Source organism: Corvus hawaiiensis, chromosome Z (assembly GCF_020740725.1).
Source record: "Corvus hawaiiensis isolate bCorHaw1 chromosome Z, bCorHaw1.pri.cur, whole genome shotgun sequence".
In the NCBI taxonomy this organism is placed as follows: Eukaryota; Metazoa; Chordata; class Aves; order Passeriformes; family Corvidae; genus Corvus; species Corvus hawaiiensis.
In genome coordinates this window covers 69216411-69241280 of record NC_063255.1, presented here as the reverse complement: position 1 = coordinate 69241280, position 24870 = coordinate 69216411, and the positions used below count along the sequence as shown (strand labels likewise).

The 24870-nt window shown below is 39.2% G+C and overlaps 1 protein-coding gene across 2 annotated transcripts in view; it reads left to right on the top strand.

Annotated features, from left to right (window-relative positions):
* Positions 1-6225: 6225 nt before the first annotated feature.
* POC5 (POC5 centriolar protein) overlaps positions 6226-24870 on the top strand; it is a 29534-nt gene continuing 10889 nt past the window's right edge. Inside the window, exons 1-5 of one of the 2 annotated variants that reach the window (XM_048291980.1) lie at positions 6252-6303; positions 11557-11656; positions 15741-15888; positions 22855-23036; positions 23416-23592. In XM_048291980.1, the coding sequence (XP_048147937.1) occupies positions 11573-11656; positions 15741-15888; positions 22855-23036; positions 23416-23592 (591 nt within the window). In that variant the 5' untranslated portion in view covers positions 6252-6303; positions 11557-11572. Of the gene's footprint in view, positions 6304-11556; positions 11657-15740; positions 15889-22854; positions 23037-23415; positions 23593-24870 lie in introns of both variants that reach the window. The other variant, XM_048291982.1, reaches the window with a different exon arrangement.

Sequence of the window (24870 nt, the reverse complement as noted above, 5' to 3'; positions counted from 1 at the left end):
CATGGTGTGCTCCATCTGACCTTTTAGAAATATGTATGAGATCAACTGAACCCTGCAGGCACTTGTTTCTCTGCTAGGAGGACAAAAGACTAGAAGACTTTCCAGACGAGGCTATCTCTGATGTCCCTTAAGCAACTGTAAGGTGAATCCACAATGAAAAGCTCGGAAGATGTCTGCAATAAAAACATCTTAAGTTGGCAGTACGAATACCACATGAAACATTTCAGCCTCAATGTCACAGACATCTGAACACTTGTTTGAAAAGCCTTTTAATAGCAACCAAACTTTTTATTACAATCTAAATTGAAGGTGCTAGTCCTTCAAATACTATTAATCTTTCTTTATTAGCAAAGAGAATTTTTTAGTAATTAGGTTCCAGAAAATTTGAAAGAAAAAACTGTTGTAATACACAGCATTTTGCATCTTAAAATCAATGCAAACAGTACTCTCTAAAACTTAGAAGGTACCTTTTTTACCATTTAGACCATCTAACTGAATTATTTTCTTCCTTATAGTTAATGGAATTTAACCCGTCTTTGTCAACATTAATATAATAATACTTAAGTATAATAACAATACTTAATTTGAGTAAAAAAAAAAAAAAGTAAGGGCAAGCAGATCAGATCGGTACTGACTGAATTCTGCAGAATGCTGCGTATTATAAGCGTTTGTGTCTTTAAATCCGGATCACGAGCAGAGCATCATGATATGTTGCCACCTGGTGCAGAAGTGATGTAAAAATCCTTGCTGACTTCTGGGTGAGCAAAGGCTGCGTCACTGCAGAGGCACATCTCTGCGTGGCCCATCCCGGCAATGTCGTCAGCCACCTTGCCTGCTGACTCACATCTCGGGAAGAAATCTGCTCAGAGGAGAGTGTCCTTCAGCCCGCGATGAAGCGGAGCAGGCAAGCACAGGGACTGCGGACCTTGTTGGAGAACGAGGAGAGAGGAAGTGATCGCTGCAGGCAAAGGAGCTGAAAGCATTCGAATCAGAATGCAAATATACATGTTTACAGCTGTCAGCACCCAACATGTTGATCCTGCCATCAGATGCTGAAGAGATGCTAAAGCATTTTGACTGCTATACAATCTCTCAAGTCAATGGGATGCTCTTGGAGAAAGGTTGAATGTCTGCTGAAATTAACCATTTCAAACATTTCCTGCACTTTATTTGCCAAAAGGGTCTGTGTTTTATAATGGAAACATCATCCAAATAACCTGCCTGGTATTCCTTTGTGCAAAGAACCTCTTAAAAGTTGTAAAAGAAAGAACAGTGTGCAGATTTCTTAAAGATAGCAATAAACATCACAACTGTTATTTATAAATATTGCATTCTCCTTAGGAAGAGATCATTAATACAATCAAGCTTGGAAAACCTTTTACTTATTTTCAACAAGAACAGTTTATTTGCTGCCAACTCCTACAAGAAATACAGTTTTACCTTTCTGTAAAACCCTGTATGCTGCTGCAAGGAACAATTACAAGCCCAGCATTTATTCTTCAGATACAATCTTCAATAGCATATTTCAGTGGGAAGTCCTAATGTTAGTCTTGGAAGAAGCTGATGCTTTGCCTTTTACAGTCATTCAATACTCTGGAGCACAGCGGTGTTCTATTGCCCCTGCAGGTGAATACGTCACCACAAATATGCTGTACATGTGCACCCTGTCACTGAAAGATCTCTAGGGATGTTGATCTTTTAATATCTTATGAGAAGAGATTTCACCTGTTCTTTACAGTTTAAAAGGAGAAAAACCACAAAAATATTTCCAGTGGTTTTTGGCAAAACTGTCGAGAGATCTGTTTTGGTATCACACTGGAAAAAAGATAGAAGCTTGAAAAACAGGTGAATGTATAGTTACCTAATGTACTGTAAGAGAAGCATTTTTTTCCATGTAACTGAAAATCTTTACCTAACACGTCAATAAGAAATTATAGTAGAAAAATCATCTTTGCAATTCATGAAAAATCTCTTCATAAATTCTGTCTTGATAGGTTGTCACTGATGGGGAAAAGACTGATGACTGACTGATGTCAAAATGCTTACTTGAGTGAAAAACACTCAAATGCCCTGAGGGAAACTTTTAAACATAGATGAACATGCTCACTGGGCCTTTCATATTTATAGGCTCTTCAATATTGTCTGTGTCTGTCAAGATATAAGCTGATACACCTGTAAAAAAAAAAAGGAGAATATATTTTCAGATAACAGAAAATATTAGACTCCAGACTATTTTCAATCTCTCAATACTAATTACAATTCCCTTGGATCTTTTTCTGAAAAAAAATATATACTTGATATATACACTAACCATTATATAAGAGGCAGCATAGTCAGAAGATATTTTCACAAAAGAAGAGGGGGATATTAGATAGAAGATAAAGACCTTTAACACTGAGCTGTTCAATATTCACAAGGAAAATGTCTTTCTACGATCAACATCATCATAGGAAAAAAATGCTAGTAATTTCCAAAATACTGGGAACTGCACTGCCACATTACCCATATTGAGTACAGTTACAAGTTATTTTTTGCATAAAATAAGGATTTCAATTGTGTATGAAATACTGGTATTTTGAAAAGCGTTTCTTAATGCAGTTGGAACAAAAAATTCATTGTGAGGCTTGAAATCAGTGATCTGTCAATCATATATTTAATATTTCATTTCATGTGGTGGGAAAGGAATGGTCCTGGACCACACAATTACAACAGCCCTACTGCACAAGGCAGTAGCCATCATGTGACAGTCCTTTGAATGTAGAGCCTCAAAAGATGTGGTTTAGTGCCTTCTGCCTGGCTCTCTGCCTCCAGACACTCAGCAGTTCCCTTTGAGACACCTGGAGACATGGAGCAGAAGAGAGATGGTGAGATCACACAGTACAAGGCACAGATCTACCTAGAAGCCAGAACTGCATCTAACACTACACATGAGACGAGATAGGTCTTGTGTTCACACAGCAAGCACTTGAATAGTTAATCTGGTATAGTCAAACAATAATCACTACAGTATCCACACTTAAATTATAACAAAATACCCGGTTTTCCAATCACATAATCATGATAAATACAGGGGGAAAATAGAAAACATTGGAAATGTGTTTCAGCAACCTATAGAACTACAGAAAACATTAAAAACTCATCGTTTCATATCAACTTGATGATGTTTATTTTTAACTTTGAATTCCACAAAAACTGTTTTAAGAAAAGAAAGGTGAATTTTTGACATTAGATGTGTTGATGCCATTAAATCAGTTCCACCTCCTGCCTCCCTTCTACCTGTTTCCTTCAAAAGCTCAGAACAGTACCTGCTTCAAAATGAATTCTTAGTTTGCACAGATGACCATACTTCCCCTGACTTCAATCACTGCTGCAGCATTTGCTTGGCTAGGGCAGTAGATGGACATATGTGGTCATAAAAGCATAGAAAACTGTCCTTCCTTCTGTGAAAATAATTCTATATTCTAGTGTACAATAGAATCCAACATGAAAGATGGAAGGTATTTTTTAAATACAATTCAAAATCAGAAATTTTCAACAGAAGTTTTCATCAGATACACCATAAAATCCCCAGTGTGGGAATAGGGTTTGACAAATTACTGTCATTTCATTGCTCTTTAACTACCTACAATTATCCCTTTATACTAGTAATCAGCTTGATACCATTTGATCTCCTTTGCTTTTTATCCATCTAATTACAAAGTAGCAGTAGATGTTTGCATCACAAAGACTGGTTTGAGTACCCATTGCAAACTCCTTCAATTTTCAAATGTCTGCATTTTCCCAAAGACGTAAGACTGAAAGTTAAACACATATTTAAAGGGTATGTTTTATGTGACAATGTTTTTATGTGACATGTATTTAAAAACTATTTTATGAAGAAAGTTTCATCATATTTTTTACAGCAGCAGTGTGCAATACAAATTAACATGAAAAACATCATAGAAGCATGTGTCATCTCTCCATTTTGATAAATAAACTTAAATTATTGAGTCTGAGACAAGAAACATGTGCTCTTTTTCACTAGCATGTGCCAGACAAACTTTGCAGTAGTTCTGCTTTCTTGTGACCTTATTTGAAACAGACACCAAAAAAAGGGTCGATTTGGAGGCTGCTTTAGCAGTCAGAAGGCTCAGAAGGATTCACTAGATTCAGTGACCTAGAGTTGGTCTTTGCAAGATATTCCCTCTCACTCTTAGCCAAGTGCAGCCTCTTAAAACACCAGATACGTGTAGAGGAGATCCTGTGACCAGACATCTTGTCGTGCTTCATGGCTACAAATGCCACTGTGCCTCTTGCCCTTTGCTATGGAGGCCAACTCAGTCCAGTCACAAACAGTATTATTTCTCATGAAGCTTATTTTAGAGTTGAGGGATGAATTCTCAACTCTAAATCCTACAATTTCATTACTATTAGGGTACAGTAACAACGCTACTCCCCTTTGTCCAGAAATACTTTGGTTTTCTGGTTTATTGCAAAATCCTCCCTCAGGTGTGACCTTTTGGAAAAGCCAGTTATGGCAAGGGAAAATAAACTATGCCTTGCTTTGGTGTGGACATTGGTCACCAATACGTGACTACAGCTAAATGTCAGGTTCAGTCCAGCACTCAAGAAATGAAATGGGACAAGCTCTGAGGCCAGTGCTCCTGCAGACCTACACAATGCAGCTCCTTTTAACCCCAAATTTAGCCTTAACTGGAACTGAAGATCCTATCACAGATATTTGCAACCAAATTGATTAAAAAATCACGTATTTCTGAAACGAAACACTCCTTCATGCTTACTAAAATCCATCAGCAAATGTAGCCCTTCCATTATGCTTTTCTGGAAACTAACATCAACCAATGTCATTGTAGGCCTTAATGAAACAATGACTGCACAGTGAGTGACTCCTCAGGCTGGAATTTTTGCTCATCAAATCATGCAGACTTTATCAGATGCTGCAGTTAAAAACAGCTCTCCATTGCCACTTTGTCTAAATGAGAACTTCAACAAATGTAGAAGTAGGCTTCTACTATGGGAAAAGCCTCACTTTAGGGGGACTTAAATGCCTCTAAGAAAGGTGAAATTTTGTGGTGGTTTCCTTACTTGCTCAACCATTTTAGAGGCAAAAGATTCTAGAGCAAGATACATGTACTGCTGTGAACATTTAAAAAGGGCAATTATGAGTTACACTTTTGTACCTGTCTCCATATTTTATGCCCAAACTATCTTTCTCGTGTTATCAGACAAAATGTTGATGCAACATAAGGTACAATCTCATACTATGGAGCCTGACCAGAAGGCTTGTGGCACTAGCATGCCCAATGGCATGCTGTAGCCAGAGTTCGGTGCTGTAAATAATTTTAAAATAATATCGCATCATTTCCTGTGTCACAGCTTGCATTACAGAAAGGTCAGTTACGATGGCACCAGGCTAAAAGAAGGCTGGAAAACGGAAGGACTCTCTACTCCTTGATGCTTGATGTTAGAATCTTTAAAACCTGGCGTTGTATCTCTTTCTAATTACAGCCCTGAGATGGCAGCATGGAGAGGCATTTGCCTCGGGCGGGGTGTGAGACACACAGTCCTGCCACGGGGCTGGCCGGATTTAGCCCCCGAATCCATCCCGCCTGTCTGCTTATGCAAGGTTTTATGGAAAGCCTGCCCTGGTGAGAAATGTTGGAAACAACAAGCCAAGAGCTCCTTCTGCAACATTACTGCATAAATTATTCAAAACTCCTGCTCGGGGACCGTTTATAGCTTCATTATTAGCATACATGGAAGCGTTTAAGAATGAAGGAGTTCCACCAAGGAATTCTCTCTTCGTTTCCTTTCTTTTTTTTTTTAAATCTTCATTCTCCACAGGAATGCCCGTCAGCAGCTGCTCTCCAACATGGACAGACGCAGCCTCCCCCACCTTGCCAAGCCAAACCTTTTAAGCTGGCACGGTCCCTCCCCGGCACCGCCAGGGCCGCTCTGGCAGCGAGCACGGGGCGCGGACGGGGAAGGCCGGGCTGGGGACTCGAACCTGCCACCTCCGGCACCGCCCCGCGCCCCGCGCCCCGCGCGCCCCCGCCGGCGCCCGGCCGGGCCCCCGCGCCCCGCCCCGGCAGCGCCGCCGCCAATCAGCGCGCGGCAGGAGCCGCTGCCGGGTGGGGCTGGCGGCGCCCCCGCGCCCCGGGCTGGCAATTCGATTGGCTGCTTCGCCGCCAAACCGCCCAATCGGAGGGCGCTTTGCAAAGGCGCCCTGAGCCTATCGCAGAGGGGGTTCCTCTTCCGCTCGGGCAGTTTGAAACCGTCGGTGCCGCCGGCCGGAGCCCGCAGGTGAGCGGGGGGGGCCGGGGCCGCGCCGTCCTTCCCACAGCACCGCTGCTCCTGCCCGGGGGCCGCGCTGCCGCCCGCAACCCCGCCCCAAGGTTCCTGAGGGTGCTGGTGGGCACCCTCTGGCCCCGGTGTTTGGGCTGGTTGACTTAAAAGCCCTGTATAAGAAAAGAAAAGGAAAATCTCCTGTTCATAATCTGTCGTGTTCCCCGCTGCCTGATCACCTCTGTGCCTCCCTGGTGTCTGTGGGACGCTTAGCGGATTGTCCCTGTTGTCCCCGGCTGCCATGGCAGCCGCGGTCGCAGCGGTGTTGGCGCTGCCGGCATCGGGGGCAGCTGCGGAGGTGCTGTAGTGAGGAGTTAAAAGCGTGAGCAGCGCTGCTTTGCAAGGGGGTACAGCTAAAGGGAACGAATATGTCCTGCCTCTATTGGCAGGTGGTGTAGTTCTATGACTGGCAGTGTCCCCCAAGGTTCAGTTCTGGGCCCAGACCTGTTTAACTTGTTCATCCATGACGAGTGAAGGGACAGGTGCCTCCTCAGCAAGTTCACCAAGGACACAGAGTTGGTAGGAATGGCCAACACTCCGGTGTGCTCTGCAGCCCTTCAGAAGGACTTGACAGGATGGAGAGATGGGCAGAGAAGAACCATCTGAAATTCAGCAAAGGCTGCATGCACCACAGGTCCTGCACCTGGGGAGGAACAAGCCCAGGCACCAGCACAGGCTGGGGCTGACCTGCTGGGGGGCAGCTCTGCAGAGAAGGACCTGCGGGTCCTGGTGGACACAAGCTGTCCATGAGCCAGCAGAGTGTCCTGGTGGCCAAGGAGGCCAATGGTATCCTGGGGGGCATTAGGAAGGGCATTGCCAGCAGGTCATGGAAGGTGATCCTGTCCCTCTACTCAACCCTAGAGAGGTCACCTCAGGAGTGCTGTGTACAGTTCTGGACTCCTCAGGACAAGAGAGACATGGAGCTCCTGGAGTGGGTCAGCAGAGGCTACAAAGATGATGAAGGGACTGGAACATCTATTTTAGGAGGAAAGGCAGAGGGAGCTGGGCCTGTTCAGCCTCAAGAAGAGACAAGTGAGAGGAAACCTCATCAATATCTATAATTATCTGAAGGGAGGGTGCCAAGGCAATGGAGCCAGGCTCTTCCTAGTGGTGCCAAGCAATAGGACAAGAGTTAATGGGCAGAAACTGATACACAGGAAGTTCCACCTGAACATGAGAGGGCACTTCTACGTTGTGCAGGTGACCATGCGCTGGAACAGATTGCTCAGAGAGATTGTGAACTCTCCCTCACTGGAAATGTGCAAGAACCACCTGGCTGCAATCCTGTGCCACATGCTCTAGGATGACCCTGCTTAAGCAGGAGGGTTGGACTACGTGACCCACTGTGCTCTGTTCTGACCTTACCCACTACATGATTCTCTTTCATAGGTGTTGAATCCTCTGATCCAAATGAAACCTTAAATTATTTGGAAAGCATCATCTTTAATTAAAAACAAAGCCAAACCCACAAAAACTTGAGCACAGCTTAATTAATTCAAAATTAAGGAGGAGAGCAACAATGGTGAGTCAGACCAAGATGTTTATAGTTGCATCCTGTTTCTTAAAAGTAGCAGTGTTACTATTGCAGTCGTATGCTTACAGTTTGGAAGAAACTGCTGCTCTTAGCAGGAATCTGTCTTTAATGAAGTCAGACATATGTTTTGACAGATGCTCGGGTAAGTTTAGAAGAACCTGGTAAGCTTGAGGATGTTCTTCTCACTTGTCTTTCACCATGTAATGATTTACAGCTTAGCAAATTAGCTTACTGACCCAGAGGCGGTGTCTTAATATCCCTTGATTTCTCTTTTATAAACTTATCCGGTAATTTGTGGGACTTAGTGCTTGTTCACTGAGATCAAAGCAGACAAGTTATTCTTAGGCCAGCTTGGCTGAGCAGGGATCTTGTGAAGCTAAGGCAAAAAAGGAAAGCATATGCCCAGTGGAAGCAAAGTCAGGTTACATGGGAGAAGTACAGAGATACAGCTCTCCACAGTAGAGAGGAAATTCATGTGCTCAGAGCTCAATTAGACTTGAAGCTAGGCAGTACTGTAGGGGACAGAAAAAGTAGTTTTTTAAAATATGTCAATAGTAAAAGGCAGTCCAGAAATAACATGAGCCTGTTACATGATGAGGATGGTCACCTCACAAACAGGGACACAGACAAGGCAGAAATTAGTTCTTTGCTTCAGTCTGCAACATTGATACGGTCATTGGTCACAGCCAGCATGGGTTCATGAGAGGAAGGTCCCGCCTGAGAAACTTAATTCCCTTTTATGACAAGGTGATCCACCTACTTGATCAAGGGAAGCCAGGTGATGTGATCTTTTTGAATTTCAGTAAAGCGTTTGATACTGTCTCTCACAGGATCCTTCTGGACAAAATTTTTAGCACGCAGCTGGGTAAACACATCATGGGTGAGCAGCTGGCTCACGGGTTGAGCACAAAGGGTTACAGTGAATGGGGTGACTTCAGACTGGGGACCTCTCCCTAGGGGGGTTCCACAGGGCTCCATCTTAGGCCTGGTGCTTTTCAACATCTTCTTGATTGACTTGGATGCAGGGCTTAAAGGTATACTAAGTAAGGTTGTTGACAATACTAAATTGGGTAGGGCTGTTGATTTCCTCAGATGCAGAAAAGCCACCTGGGACAGGGCAACCCTGGATGTATGAACAAACTGGGAAATGAGAGGCTGGAGAGCAGGCCCGCTGAAGGGGTCTGGTTGGTCCTGGTCAATGGCAAGCTGAGTATGCGTCAGCAGTGCCCTGGCAGCCAGGATGGACAGCCCTGTCCTGGAGGGCATCAGGCACAGCATCACCAACCAGGCAAGGGAGGGGATTGTCCTGCTCTGCTCTGCATTGGGGTGGCCTCACCTCGAGTGCTGGGGGCAGTTCTGGCTGCCACAATGTAAGAAAGACATTCAACTATTTGAGATCATCCGAAGGAGGGCAATGAAGATGGTGAAGGGCCTTGAGGGGAAGCTGTGTGAGGAGTCACTGACATCACTTTGGTTTGTCACTCATGATGAAGGAACCTTTTGAGTTTTGTAAGATCCGAGAGTAGTTTCAGTGATAAGTAGAGAACGAGATCCACTAGGGAGCATGTCAGGGGCATGATCTTAGAGAACTGAAAACAGAAGTCAGGACAGTGGTCTTAAGTTATTGAACAAACTTCAGTAAAAACCTTTCTTTTCCACTTCCTTGGACTTGTCTGTGTTCACAAGGAACTCCATTTGCCATCCTGTTTCTCAGAAAAATTAATAGTTTAGTTCTTTGGAAGTGTACTGAGAAGAGAAGGTATAACAATATTTCTAACTTCTGGCTGCAAATACCCATATAATTCCTGTAAGTTCTAGACAGTTTGTTCTTTGTGATCTTCCCTGATGCACACACACCTTTGAATAGATCCAGGGCTTTTAGAGTAGTCAGGATCCACAATTTGAGAAACTATGTAGGAAAGCATATGAAGTTGAAGACGGCTTTTTAGCATTACTGAAGTATTTTTTGGTATTGAAAGAATTTATCAGCTAAAAGAAGGTGGAGTACTAGTATAGAGCTATTTCACTATGTAGAGAGGATAAAACCAAGGGTATATATAAGGAATAGTTCATATGAAAGAGGAAAGAAGAAAATTATCAAAGCAGGAGGCAGTGAAAAAGGTGGAGCTGACAAAGGTAGTATTTCTTCTGTCATCTACACACACAGATACACAGGAGTAAAAAGTACAAAGTAAACCTTCCTTAGACTTCATTTTTTGTATTCAAAAAATGTGGTTGGTATATGAGGGCTCAGCAGGAAGTAGGAAGATTGTAGTCATGTCTTTTGAACCTTGAGCTACAGGAAATCTCATCATTTGAAATTGTCTTTATACCGTTTTTAAGACATCCATCATCAACACAGAAATGAGCTTGCCATTCTGAAAGGTGTAAAAATAGCTGTGGCAGAGAGAACTTTTGTGGTGCAGGAAGAATCAGTGTCTAGAATAGTTCAAAGAGCAAAAGGATAATTAATGTCTATCTGTATTCCTATATAGAGAGCTACATGGGGTTTTTGATACTTTGAGAAACATTGATTGTGTTTAAGAAGGATATTCCTGCCAGTTTAATGACAGCACAACTAGCAATTTAAAATTTACATTTCTGTCAGAAAATGCATCTGTTTAAAAAACAACTGAGAATATTATAATTGACAGTTGTAAAGATCTCTCTAAAAATAAATTCTCCTTTCAAATTGTTTGCTACAATGTACAGTAAGTCAGTTCCTCTGGTTATTTACGGTGGTATGCCTTCTCTCCTGACAACTCCCTGCTCAATCTGTCTGATTGTCTTTCATGTGTGTCAGGCACCTGTATCACTCTGTCATTCATTCATTAACAAATTCACCTTGCTTTATATTCAGTTTCCCCTCATTTTGTAATTTCTTTCATCTTTTCCTCCCCCCTATATCCTTTAGAGTCCTTTTCCCCTTGTTCCGTCAAGTCTTATCACAAGAGCTTCAGTTCTTCTCTGAAGGACCTATTCAAGGCTGTAGTATATTAAAAGATACATATATCTTTCACAAAGTCTTCAAGCTTCTTATCAATTCTTCACCATCGCCTACTTCCCAAGTACTCAAAGAATGCCTCACTGTCTTGCTTCAAAATTGCTGGAATTACTGACATTTATTGAACCTAAGGTATTACTTATCCTTCCATATCTGTTTATCTTCCTGGGCCTTTAAGTCAAATAAGGTGGTGGGAGACTGATGTTGACCACTAGGCTTCAGGGTATTGAACAGTAGTGTTCAGGGCATCATCTCATCTTGGGCTATGGTTGAGGTTGTCTAGTGAGTGGGCACATTATGCATTCTTATGTTGCTCTGTAGGAATTTTGTACTGAAACAGCCTGAAAAGCTCAAAAACAATACTGTGTGAATAAAATGAGGGATTGACACAGGAGGGTATCTCTAACTGCAATAACTGACATCGTTGGTTTGGGGTCTTTCCTTGGGGTTTTCTTATAAGTTAATGAAAGTATTTGCATGATTTTGAGTGTGCTTTGGATCAGGCAGTTTCCTGCCTAGCGTTATATAATGAGACTATTCAATCAGTTTAGTGCACAAAATGGGCATTGATCCAGTTGTTACAACAGAATCTCTGTTTCTGGGGAAAATGTTGATGAGTATGTGTTTATGTACTGAAACCAAAAAATGAAGTTCAGCTTCTACTGTTTTATAGACTTACTTTGTGCAGAATGTCATCTGATGAGGAGAAAAGCACAAGTCCAGTTTTGCCAAAAGACTCTGTTCAGGACAGTTCTGTTTCTTCAGATCCTCAGGTAGGAAAGAGGCAATATCATTTGATTTACAGTCATGGCATTTCATTTGGCAAAGGATAACTACAAGGAACTCTAACTCTAACTCTGATTGTGCATCTTTTTTGTATTTTACATACACAGGAAAATAATAAAAATGTTAATGTAAAGAAACAAAGTAGACCACCAAAAAAAAGAGATTACAATATGTTCATTTAGATTCGACTTTTGTGCATTTCACAAGAAATTTATGTAAAAATTCTTATCTAAACTTAAGAGTTTGATCAGCTGCAAGTAAAATAGGTAGTTTTCTTACCTTTTCTTCCAAGTGTTATTCTTCATTTGTGTTAAGTCTTATGAAGATGCCAGAATTTGACACAGTAGGATAGAAACCCATTATTTTTGAGAGATGAAGGGTAACTATATTTTAGGCTTCCCCCATGATGTTGTAAGAACTGAATTTTTTAAATGGATTTATTTCCCTTGGAGTAGTACTATGGCCAAGTTAATCACAGAAAGGAAATGACTGCTTTTTGGTTTTTTGTTTTTGTTTTTTTTTTTTACTTTTTGTGTCAAATAGGTCAGGATATGCTGTAACTATAATACTGGGGGGTTTCTGTTTCTGTGCTCATTGTTCTTTCAAGAGAATGCAATGGTATTGGATAAAGTCTTTGTGTTATTATTTTAAAAGCAGCAGATTCGCATCATTTAATAATTGGTTATTCCTATTTGAACAGTGGGTTGTGTGGTTTTTTTCTTTGGTCGAATACAGTCCAAACCAGGACAGTTTTGACAATAACATGTTTTGCTAGTTGCCCTGTAGAAATGTATCTCCACATTTGTCACCTGGTGAAATGGGCATATACAGCAGCAGCACTGTTTAGTTGAGGGGTTTTCTTCTTTCTTTTTTTACTATGTGGATTGACTTGTACCTTTAAAACTACATCTTTAGAGGCAATTCATTTCTGCAGCTCATATACTTTTCTATTTGTGCTCATCTCATGGATAAGTTTTCATAATCTTTGTTTAAGAATAGTAATGCATCTGTGTTTCCAATGCTTTTTGTAGTCAGAGAACAAGATGAAACATCATGCTACAAATTTTGAAGGACCAGAATTTTCTGTTATGATCTGGTTGATTATCACGGAGGTTCCAAGGCCACCTTGTAGAAAATGATAAACTTAACTAATGAATGACTGTTTTGCGAATGAGAACATGCCTAGCGTAGTAGAATAGTTCCGGTTGGAAGTGACCTACACCAATAATTGGAGAAACTGCCTCTGACTGTTTTGTGACTGACCAAAAGTTAAAGCATGTTATTAGAGGGTGTTGTCCAAATGCCTCTTAAACACTGACAGGTTCGCAACATCAACCACTCTCCCTAGGAAGCCCATTCCAGTGTTTGATGGCCCTCAGTGAAGAAATGCTTCCTAACATCAAATCTGATCCTCCCCTGACACAATTTTGAACCATTCCCATACATCCTGTCACTGGATCCCAGGGAGAAGAGATGGGCATCTCCTCTCACTTACCCCACTCAGGAAGCTGTAGAAAGCAAAGAGGCCCCTCAGCCTTCTTTTCTGCAAACTAGACAAGCCCAAAACTACCCCTAGTAGGAGTTTGTTACTGTTGAAAAAGAAGAACCCTGGGGTAACAGCTGATCAATTGGAATGTTGACAGGGTACTCTACTCCTTTTAGATAATTTTGGAAGGTCTGTTCAGTTTTGTTTGATTGGGCCTTTTTGATAATGTGTTGCTTTTAAATAGAAACCAAATTATTACTTTTCCTTACAAAGAGATCCACTGGCTCTTAGAGAATTCCCATTACTTATAGTTGGGTTTTGCAAGACTTTATCCATTCAATCTGTTCTTGTCATATTGTTTAGTAACCTTGACTTCAATTCTTTGTAGTACCTGTATATTTTTATTTAAAAAAAGAAAAAAATTTATCAAACAAGTCTGATTTTTTTTTGGTGCCATTTGTTCATTGCATCACTGCATTTACTTCTACAAAACAAAGGCATTAAACGGTCAAAACTCCACTGACCTTCAGGTCATAGAACTATATTCCTCTAATTTTATACATGAACAGAATTGTTTGCAGTTGACAAAACAGCTTGAACATTTTGTTTAAAGCAGAACCAAGGTAGTAAACCAAAGATACATTGTTGACTTTATTTTATTATGGTTTTATTTGAAGTCTACTGGTCGATATTGCATTCCAGTTGTAGCGTGCTTGTTATGGTGTGTTTAAGATTGAGGTAATACACTTAATCACTCAGTGTTTCCCTACATATTCCCACTGCCATCTCCAGGATTATTTTTTTCATGTGCCTAAGCTTCTGGTTACAACTGCCACGAACTTGCATCTGATATCTAACCTACTATGTCCTTTGAATTGACTAAAATAATCATGGAAGCAGCTGGATCAGCTCTGTCTGAGAACTAACTTGTTTGTGGGGAAGAATCGGTTTTACAGTGCTATTTGGTTAAATGATCTCTTTGAAGAAGACAGAGGTGTGATCTGATATCTTCTGCAGAATCATTTAATTTATATTAGTTAAGGCTAATATTGGCTTTTTTACTCAGCTGAAATTTTGCTGCAGGGAGTTTGGTATGGTTCCATGTAGTTCCTGATTGAATAACAGATCAGAAGATATCTGTTTTCTTCTTTTGATATCTTCTAAAATCTAAACTGCATACATTTAGAAAGATACAGCTATGGAAAAATTGGTAACTTGTTGATTTGCAGCTAACTATATACCTTTTACATGGAATGTGACACACTTGCTTATCCAAAAGATACATCATGTATTTGTAATTCTATAGCTTCATATACATTTATTTAGGCTTTTACTTTGAACATGATAGATTAGAAGATGGGAAATGGACATTTCATTGGAAACTAGAATTCGTCTAAAATGTGCCAATCCTAGCTTCCTAAATTCTCTAATTAATTGAAACACACAAAAATATAGAAGTTACACTGAAAGTTTTAAAGTATTGTCCTTTTCAGTTATTGGATTCAAAAACATATTACGTGTAATTGGTACCTTTCATTAATTGTTTTCACTCTAACTTTCCCTGGGTTGAAGGGGAAATTAATTTTTGAACTCACACTTGATTTCTGAGGTTTGACCTAGTTAGGATACTGAGCAGAACTTATACGATAATACTAAGTGAAGAAAAAATAACTGCTTGTGACCTGGCTTAGTATTTTCCAATGGGCATTGTTTTCCAAATCTTTAATTAGTAAATTTGATTGGTTTTAGTATGTAACTGCTACTAGAACTTGTTTAATTAATTACTGGATTGTGTGTTTAAGCTATAATACAGATTGTTTACAGTTTCACAATGAACACTAAATACCTTCATCTTGAAAATCTGTTTCATTAGGAGGTATCAAAAAAATATTAATTGGCTTACTTTGGTGCATAGTATAATGCCACGTACTACTTAGATACGTTTATAACTTCTTAATATAACTTTCTTAGTTATATATACACATTCCATATACCTGTATAATTTTTTAAATAATTAATATAAGATGAGAATAATTATAGCTACTCTAAACAAAATTGTGTATAATCAAATCTCTTTTGATGATTGGCTTTGCAACTTCCACCAAAGAAATTGTAATGTTACAGAATGTGAAGTGTGACTGTGTTCAGTAGCATCTTTGTCATGGCTATAAAAATACATGCTTTTCTTTGAAGCACTAGTAGTAGTGATTAGAAATAACACTGGGCAATTAATAACTTACATGATCTGGAACTGGAGTTTTCTTCCAGTTCCTGTTTTTGTTTTAGATGCCTGTTATAGTATCCAATTCTGGTATCTGGCAGAGTCTTTCTGTGCAACTATTACAGGGCATCTAGTTGTAATCAGAAGGAGTGTGAACATTATACAAGAGAAAGTTAAATTATTATAATTACTGTAGGAAAACAGCTCACTTTTGCAACTTGAAGGGAAATCCTCTTAGTTCTCACCACGATAATAAAAAAGCCTCTCAAAATTATAGAAAATAATTTGGACTTCTTCTTACATATGCCTAATTTTTAAAAATGTAATTGTAGTTTTATAATTCTTTGTCACCCCTTTGCAACAGGATGAATATGAAGAGCTGTTTCGTTATACTGTAGTAACTCCAAGGTTTGAACAGTGTGTCTCAAAGTTGCCAGAACCTGCCTCAGAACAGAGACCAGCTGACAGAACTTCCAGGCTAACTGATGATGCCAGTCACCGTAAAACTCCAGGTAGTATTCCCAAGGCTGTGTGTTGAGCTTACAAGAACAATGATACAAATTTTATGGCTTACATTTATTAATAGCTTCAGTTTGAAAAATATATGTGCCTCATCTGTAGTACCTCTGCATTTTGCACAACAGGAAATTTAGGAAGGCATATTCCCTGAAGTGTTCTCTCTTTCTCTCTCTGACATCACTGTTAGATGACAGCATTGATATGCTGACAGTTCTTTGTATTTTGTGGTGCAGATGTTTAATAATTGGTTGGTGTAATAATGGTAAAAGGGATACCCTTATTACAGTATATACTTCGTTGAAATTTGATGGGTCACAGCTAGTTTTCCTGTGATACTTGTACTGCCATGATGGAGAAATGTGTATTGAAACAATGATTGTTTGGAAGGGAGAATTACCTTAAAAAGGTTTTGTGTAATGACTAAGCATGTCGCAACATGAATGTCATTCTTGCTTTTTTAGTTCGATCATGTTATTATAGTTTTATTTTACTGCTTGGTATTTAGGACTCTGAACTTAGTGTCTTCACTGTGATGCATTAGTAACATTGATATTTGTGATTATGTGTTGTTTGCGTCTGTCACTAGCATTTAGATCGAGAATTTGCTTTGATTGAGAATTTTGCTTTGCTGTTAATTTTTCTTCAGAAGCAATAGTGAACAATCACACCTGCATTATTTCTTTTCTAGGAAGTTAAGTATAATCAGGAAAAATTGACTTTAACTTCTATTCTTTATCATTCTATTTAATTATAAAAATAGTTAGCCTCGGTTTTGTCTTCTCTTTTAGAATCTTTGTGAATGACTTTATTTCTACTGTTTAGAGGAGCAAGTGACATATTTATACCTTCCAACTTGGAAGTTTGGTCAATACTATTTCTTTACATTTGTAGATTCTGAAGCAACTGCTAGACAATCTGTATGGAAGGATTAAGGCTGCAGGAGATGGCAAGTTGTAGGTGATGGCAGCTGCATAATGACCTTTAGCCTTTCTGTCCATCTTGTCCTACCTATCTGCTGCTCTTGTCTTGACCTCATGGCACCATTCCCAGGATACACCTGGCCTTAGCATGAGCTGTGTGCTAGCCAAATTCTGAGCTGGATTTACATGAACAATTACGGCATGAGCGGAATGTCTGCAGTACACAGATCACAGGGCAGCTGTGACTCCTGTTGCCAGTCTCTGTATATGAACTGTCATGACACAAGCTGTCCCCAGTTTCTGCAAAAGTCTGTGTGGGTTGAAGGCAGCTCAAGTCCATTGCTATGTTAAAAGTTCATTTTGCTGGTTCCTTAGTTTTTATACTGTGTTGGGTCAAGCCATGCTTGTCTGGCTAGCACAGAAATGCATTCAGAGTTCTTAATTATCTAAGGCCAGTTATACAACCATTTGATCCACTCAACTGGTGCAGCCTTTTATGAAAAACAAATAGAGCCCCTTCCTGTGTTGAGATAACTTCAGCTTTCTTTAAAACAGCTGTGGTCACTCTCTGTATTCTTCCCAGAGCTCCATGAACAGATTGCTTACCTCCTCTGAATGTTCTTCCATTATTGATCAGTCACATTATAAGTCACAGATTGCCAGGATTCAGGTACACTTGCAAAACTCTTGGTTTGTAGAGCAGTTAATGTCAGCTGCTGGAACTGTTTCTCAGCCTGAGTTGTTGTTCTTAAAAGAGCAGTAGAAAATTTCAAACCCAGCTATGTGGAATTATATTATGGAGCAAATTTTAATTTGGGTATTGTCCTCAGTGCTCTCTCTGCTTAGAGTTTTGTCTCCCAGTTTGAGTGGAATATTGTTTTGTAAGGGAATTTTTGTGGTTTATAATACTGCTGTTGATAACAAAGAATATCATAATCAAAGCACTAAACTTGTGCACTCTTTTGGTACATACCTGTATATTCTATTTTCAATCATATTTGTCTGAAGAGAAAATTGTAGCTAGCCACCCAGTCTCCTGTCTGTCTTTAACTCTTTCAGAGGTGTTATGCTCTTACTTTTTAATTTTTTTCCTTGGGTGTATTGGGTTTGCCTGGCCAGGCTTTAGTAGTGGGGGTGCTAAAGAAATGGCTTCTGTGAGAAGCTGCCGGAAGCGTCCTCCATTTCTGACAGAGCCAGTCTCTGGCAGCTCCAAAAGACAGGAGTGCAGCTGGCCGAGGCTGAGCCAATTTGAAATGTTGGTAATGCCTCTGTGATAAGAGATTTGAGAAGAAAAAAAAGTTTTGCACAGTTTTAATCGTGACCACAGAAGAACGGAGTGAGAATGTGTGAGAGAAACCACTATAAAGGTCATTGAAGGAGGAACAGGAGGTGCTTCAGGCGCTGGAGCTGGGATTCCCCTGCAGCCTGTGGTGCAGACCATGGTGACACAGCTGTGCCCCCGCAGCCCATGGAGGAGACCCACGCTGGAGCAGGGGGATGTTTCAGAGGAGGCTGTGACCCCTTGGCAAGCCCACACTGGAGCAGGGTCCTTGCAGGGACCTGCAGACCCATGGAGAGAGAAGCCCATGCTGGAGCAGGTTTCCTGGTAGGACTTGAGACACCATGGGAGACCCACACTGGAGCAGCCTGTCCTTGACTGCACCCCATGGAAGAGTGACCCACACTGCAGCAGTTCTCAGAGAGCTGTTGCCCATGGGATGGACTCACATTGGAGAAGTGCATGGGGAACTGTCTCCCACGGGAGGGACCCCACATGTTGGAGCACGGGAAAGACTCTCCCTGAGCAGTGGGAGAAACAATATAACCCTCATTCCCTGTCTCCCTGTGCCACAGGCGGAGGCGGTAGAGGTGGGAAGGAGAGAGGGATGGGAGAAAGATGTTCTTGAGGTCTTATTTTACCTCTCATCCTGCTCTGATTTTGTTAGTGATAAATTCAATCAATATCTCTAACCAGAGCCTGTTTTGCCCATGATGGTATTTGATGAGTGATCTTTTCTGGTCCTTATCTCAACCCATGAACCCTTCATTACATTTTGTCTGCCCTGTCCAGCTGCAGAGATGAGTGAGAGAGCGGCTTTGGTGGGTGCCTGGCATCCAGCCAGCATCAACCCACTAAATGGGGCTAAACATGTAGCCTGTCAGGTCTATGTTCCTTTTTATGGCCATAGAAGTGAGAGGACAAAATTCCATTCCCTTGGTTGCTTCTCTTGAAATGTTTAAACAGCATTATCTTTTTAATATGCCTGTTGTTATCAAATCAGAATAGCCATTTGCAAGCTCTAGTTAATTGTCATGGGACAGGGTAAAGAAATAGTCTTATACTTGATGGTGATAAAAATTTTGCATTGTAGTTGTCATTAAAAGAGTTGTATTGCTCATTACAAGGAACCACTCATATTTATTATCTTTGCAAAGGGCAGCGCCCTGCAAAATACTATTTGTTTGTTATGTTCAAAATGGGAAAAAAATTATTAAAAACAGTAAAGAAGTTGCTTCTGAACTTCCCAGAGAATAGAAAAGAATATTTACACAGGCTCATCCTGCTTCTATCAATTGCATGCTATAAACAAGCTTCCTTTACTACTTTATCAATATATGTGTTTGCTGTTCAAAATATCACTATGTCTTCTCAGCCTGGGAGAGAGATGGCTCATACCTCCTTGAGATAGAGCTTGAAACAATCTGGTTGGGAAAAGATTGTTTCAGCCCTTAGGAAAATATCTGATCAAAATCTTGAACTCATCTGTATAATCACCAGTACTGATTGATGGTGATTGTGTATTGAAGGCCACAATGTTAATGGCCTCAGAATACCTTCTTTTTTTTATGATAGTAATAACAAGACTTTGAATGAACTGTGAGAAAACTAGTTAAATTCAAGTTTAATACTATACCTCTAATGCTGATCAGGTGGGATTGTTTACCAGGTTGTTTCTGAAGGATGGTTAATTGTTCTTTTGGCATTACTTGCTTGTTCATACTAAAAATCAGGCTTTTTGACATTTGGCTCTAATGCTGCTACTGTGTTAAAATAACAAAATCATAAATTATTAGGTTAGTGTTCTATAACTCTGTAAACCAAAACGAATATCTGTGCTGAGCATGGAGTTAAAACTTGAATGTTTGCTCTTCTGCAGAGCTTCTCAACTTTGCAATGTGCTTTCTCCTTCTCCGTTTGATGCTGTTGGGACCAACAGAGTTTCCAATGCCATGTGATGCCTTCTGAAGTGAAGTTCTGTTTATGAAGTATTCTTTGGTCTGGATGCTACCATTATGATGGTAGAAGTCTGATTACTAGTAATCTCTGTTTGTTGCAGAAAATTTAAGTAGTAGTATAGTATCTTCCCTAACAGCTTTCAGCCAAATAAGAAAAGTAATTGAAATAAACATGCTGTACTATTCAATTCAGTTCAATGTCCAAATGCTTTTAAACTTTGAAACATAAAACTTAATTTCCTGTTCTTGTTACCAGTTTAGTTGATTAAATTTGAAAATTACTAAGATTGGAGCAGTACATTATTTTTTGCAGAGATGTGCAATGATGACTCATACCCAAACAGTGGAAAAATTCCTTCTCTTCAGGCCTGCCAGTCCTCAACATATATCCATTAGACTTCTTACAACATTTCAGCAAATTGCTGTGCTCAGCTTGGGCCACTGATAGCATGTCACGTGTGAGAACAGTCTGTCAGAGCTTATTTACTTAATAAAAGCAGGAAAAGTCAGATACTAGACCAACACAGAAGAACCCAACAGTAGTAACAGACATCTGGATAAAAAGCTGATTTCATTATTTCTGTCTAGAGATATGTTGCAGTAAATGCATGTGGAGATTATTATTAAAGTACATTTCTATACTTACCATATCCAAATGGTTTTGCCAACATCCTTCATGCCTTAGCAAACTGTAACCGAACAACAACATATAATTCTATGGAAGGAACAGACAGAAGGAGAGCATTAGAAATAAGAATTAAATTAATATGTGTACAACTAGAAAATTATAGCAATGCTGGAAGGCCAAGATGAATTCCATAACATGATCATATAAACATGTAACAGATACACTTGGTGGATTCAATGAAGATATGATACATCCTATGGTAAATGAGAGAAATTAAAGCTATGTTAGGATAATCTGTTCCTAGGGAGAATTAAGGAGAAGAGAGTGATGAACTAGTAATACTGTGATTCTCAGACTATGGCAGTTGTCAGTCTATTTTAATATCCTGTTTTTATTGGTTACATTTTGTTCTGTTGGGTTTGTTTGGTTTATTTTTTAGGAAAATATCTTACAAACTGTGCTGTGTAGGTTGGATATCCGCGTAATCTAACCAAGTAGTAAAAGTTTAAAAATAAAAATAAAGCTTCATGCATTTCATGTCACAACTGAAGGAAGGAGTGGCATGCAGGAAAGGGGAAAAGTGGTGAAGGACAGAACTGTGAATATTTAACAATGGTAACAGTGCCAGATAATTTTATTGTCAGATGCCAGGCAGGTTCTTCATCACATAAATTAGATACATTTCAAGTAATCTGAATCATCTGTCTGGCATGTCACATATTTGGGAGATTTTTACAAGCAACAAGTATTCAAATTCTGCCACTACCTAAGCAATACTTCTGTCATTTTCAAGAGAAACTGAAAAAAAGCTAAAGCCTGATTTTAATATACTCTGTGATGGGGAATAATCTGTGTATGGTCTTTTGCTTCTGTAATAGGACAGGACATTTAGTCTATAGAAATAGTGTGTTAGATGGGACTTATTTAGCTCAAGCTGAAGTTAATTTTATGATGTGTGGTTGTGTATTACCTTGGGAGAAATACCAAAAAGCAATTGTAACTGCTTCTGCATCACAGTTCTTCCTTGTTTCCTTCTTGTTCTGGAGTACGAGTGTAGTAGTTTCGTGGCAGGGAGTATTGGCCAGACAGCTCTTCTCATTTCCTTGGGACAGGAGACTTAACAGTGAAAATAGCTGTGAAAGAGTATCAACCATCAGGCTCTGCCTTGAATAAATTAGAAACATACTTTTCTAGTGTCCACTGAAGATACTGCTTTGTGACAGTTAAACTTATCTCTTCTAGGTTGAACCAAAAAATCAGACCCATCAGACAATATTTGTTTTCAGAAGTGAAGACTAAAATGTTGGTGGTTTCCTCTGTTTGTGAAAAGAAGGGAGTATTCTTTTGAAGTTGTCCTATTTGTTGTTATTAACAGGAATCTACTAATACCTCTTCTTTACTTTTTTTTTTATTCAGTTGTCGACTCAAATAAATTTTCTGTAAGGAATAACTAAATATAAACCAATATTTTATTTCCCAAGTTTACTTAAATATTAACTTTATTTTCAGCTCAAATGTATGCCTATTAGCTTTTGGGCAGGGATTAACTTTAATTTGTAGTGGTAGCTAGCCACAACTCCTCAAAGTGAGGACTTACTGTGTCAGGCATTATATAAGTTCATGGTAGATAATTCCTTTCTCAGATTGCTTAAGGTCTAATTAGATGAACAAATTGAAGGCTTTAAGAAAAATGGGTGCAGGTACATATTAACATGGAAATATATCCACAGGCTCCTTTGTGAATTTGCTAGGCAACACCACAGATCTCAGGCATTTACAGACTCATTAAGGAAAAAGGCAAAAGTTAGTATATTTTTGACCTGAGATATTAATTGTCAAGAGCCCTGTACTTAGAGGTGTTGTTTCTGTCTGTATTTTTGGTGCTTGCTGTGATCATTTTCTTTCAAATTAACTTATATTAAGATACTGTATTTTACAGGAGCGGCACTTTTGAATTTACTAATGTTACAATAGGATCGTCAGTTTAAATATATTTGTGTCCAGGAAGCGTGTATTTGAATTGGGTTGCTTTTCTTATGTGGTGAAAGGAGGTTTCTGATGTCATAAATATTATATTTCCTTTTCACCACTGCCTGGCTTCTGACTTCCATCCAGAATGCGGACCAGTTAGCCTTTCCAGAGTGTCAGTCCTTATTGTCTTGTTTCATTTTTAGTCTCAACATCAATGAAGCAGGCCCATATGGAACAGCCTGCTCTTTCAGAAGCAAGTTCTTCACAAGGGTCCATACATGGTCCGAGAGAAGTCAGCAAAACCTCAGTGACTGAATTAACTTCACCAGAGGAAAAACTCACTCAAATAGAAAATATACTTGATCTCTGGAGTGGAAGTCTTAAGGTATTTATATTGTATGGAATCCTTAAAAATCATTCATGGATATCATTGTATTGTAGAGTGAGTGCAGGAGAAATTGCAGTGTGATTGCTGGGAGAATGGTATTTCCTGTTGTTGTTGCATATTGCGCGTAAACATATATAGCATAGAATATATTGTTTCAAAAACTTTGGAATAACTGTCTCCATTAGGGATGTTTTGATATCATGATTCAATACTTCAGTGTGTCTGGTAATATTTATAGCTGTAAACGGCCTATGTAATGAAGGTATCACTGTAAATATTTGTGTCTCCTTAATTGCTAAGTATTTTAAGATTAAAATAATAGGGAGGAGGGAATCATTTAAACTAATTGCGTTACTGTCACCTTTGAACTTTTCAGACAAATATTCTGACTGAACTGAAAAATTGGAAACTTAATTTGATTCAACATCACAAGCTTCAAATGAGACAAGAGAAAGAGAAACATGCCGCACATGTGAAACAATTGCAGAATGAGATGGAAAACCTGAAGGAGTTACTTCATACTTATGAAATCTCTATTAGCAGGAAAGATGAGGTACTCTGTTTTCATACTCTGTTTAAAAATATCCTCACTAAATTTTCTGGACCATCTCTTTGAACAAAATATTTTTGAAGCAAGTAACATAGAGAAGTAAATAATACATTCAGACTGTATAGCAGAAAAATAATCATTGTTGCTAATAGAGTTGTCTATACTAACAATGAAAATATTATTGTTTGTGCATACTTTGTGTTGTTTGCTTCTTAAATCTAGAATCTACTAGTTTCTTATTTATTTCATGAAGATCACACGGGCTTAGGTGAGTCTATTAGCTCCTACACTTTAAAAGCCTCTAAATTTTCAATTATTAGATCGGTTTTCCTCAATTTTAAATGGGCAGCAGTCTCCTAAGTGTTGAAGAGCCTCTATTTTAGGATTCTTAGGAATTCTACATTTATACATATTCTTAAGATTGGACATTTGGAGTCTCTGATTTACACTTTCCTGCTATCAACGATGTAAACAACTTCAAAATTAACTAGTACTATGGAAGTGGATATAAAATCTTGGCAGTTTTGCAATCACATAACATAATTGAGTCTTCTTACTGCTACCCTGAACATTTAACCTAGTACTTGAGAACATTTAATGGAGTTTGAATTTGTAATTCCTACTGACATTTTCAAAAAACATACATTGCGGGAGTTAAAATATGAATGGAGATGATGTTCTGTGTCCATTTGGAAAACAGACTAATCTTACAGACCAAGCAAATATAAATGTTGTAACATTACATGAACAGGATTAGTCTTGTACAATGTAACTAGTACCTATATACATGGCTATTTCAGCATATACATTTCTAACATCTAATTCTGTTGGCTATCATTGTATGTCAGTTGTATTTAATGTGCCATAATTCTCAATGATATCTTGAAAGCTCTAATTTTTTTCTGCTGCCAAAGAAATTATTTCTTCAGCCAATTTTGTAGTTCTGTTTCTAAGAAAAAAATCATTTGAATAGAAAATTCCTATTGCTACCACCTGAATGGAAGGTGGCAGTGCTTCCATGCTTCCATATATCACTCCATAATGGTCAAAACTGCTGTATCCTGATATGGATATAAACCAAAGTCCATCAGCGTCACAAACATTACAAGTATTATAAATTCTTATTTCACATTGTAAATCTCAAATGCTTTTTATTTGCAAAAATATCCTAATTAACAAAAATAGACCTAGGTTAAGGCTTCTGGTGTGTATCAGCATGTATGCAGCATTGAAAATTGACTTTTATGTTAGTATATGACACTTTTTCAATGAAAGTAATTA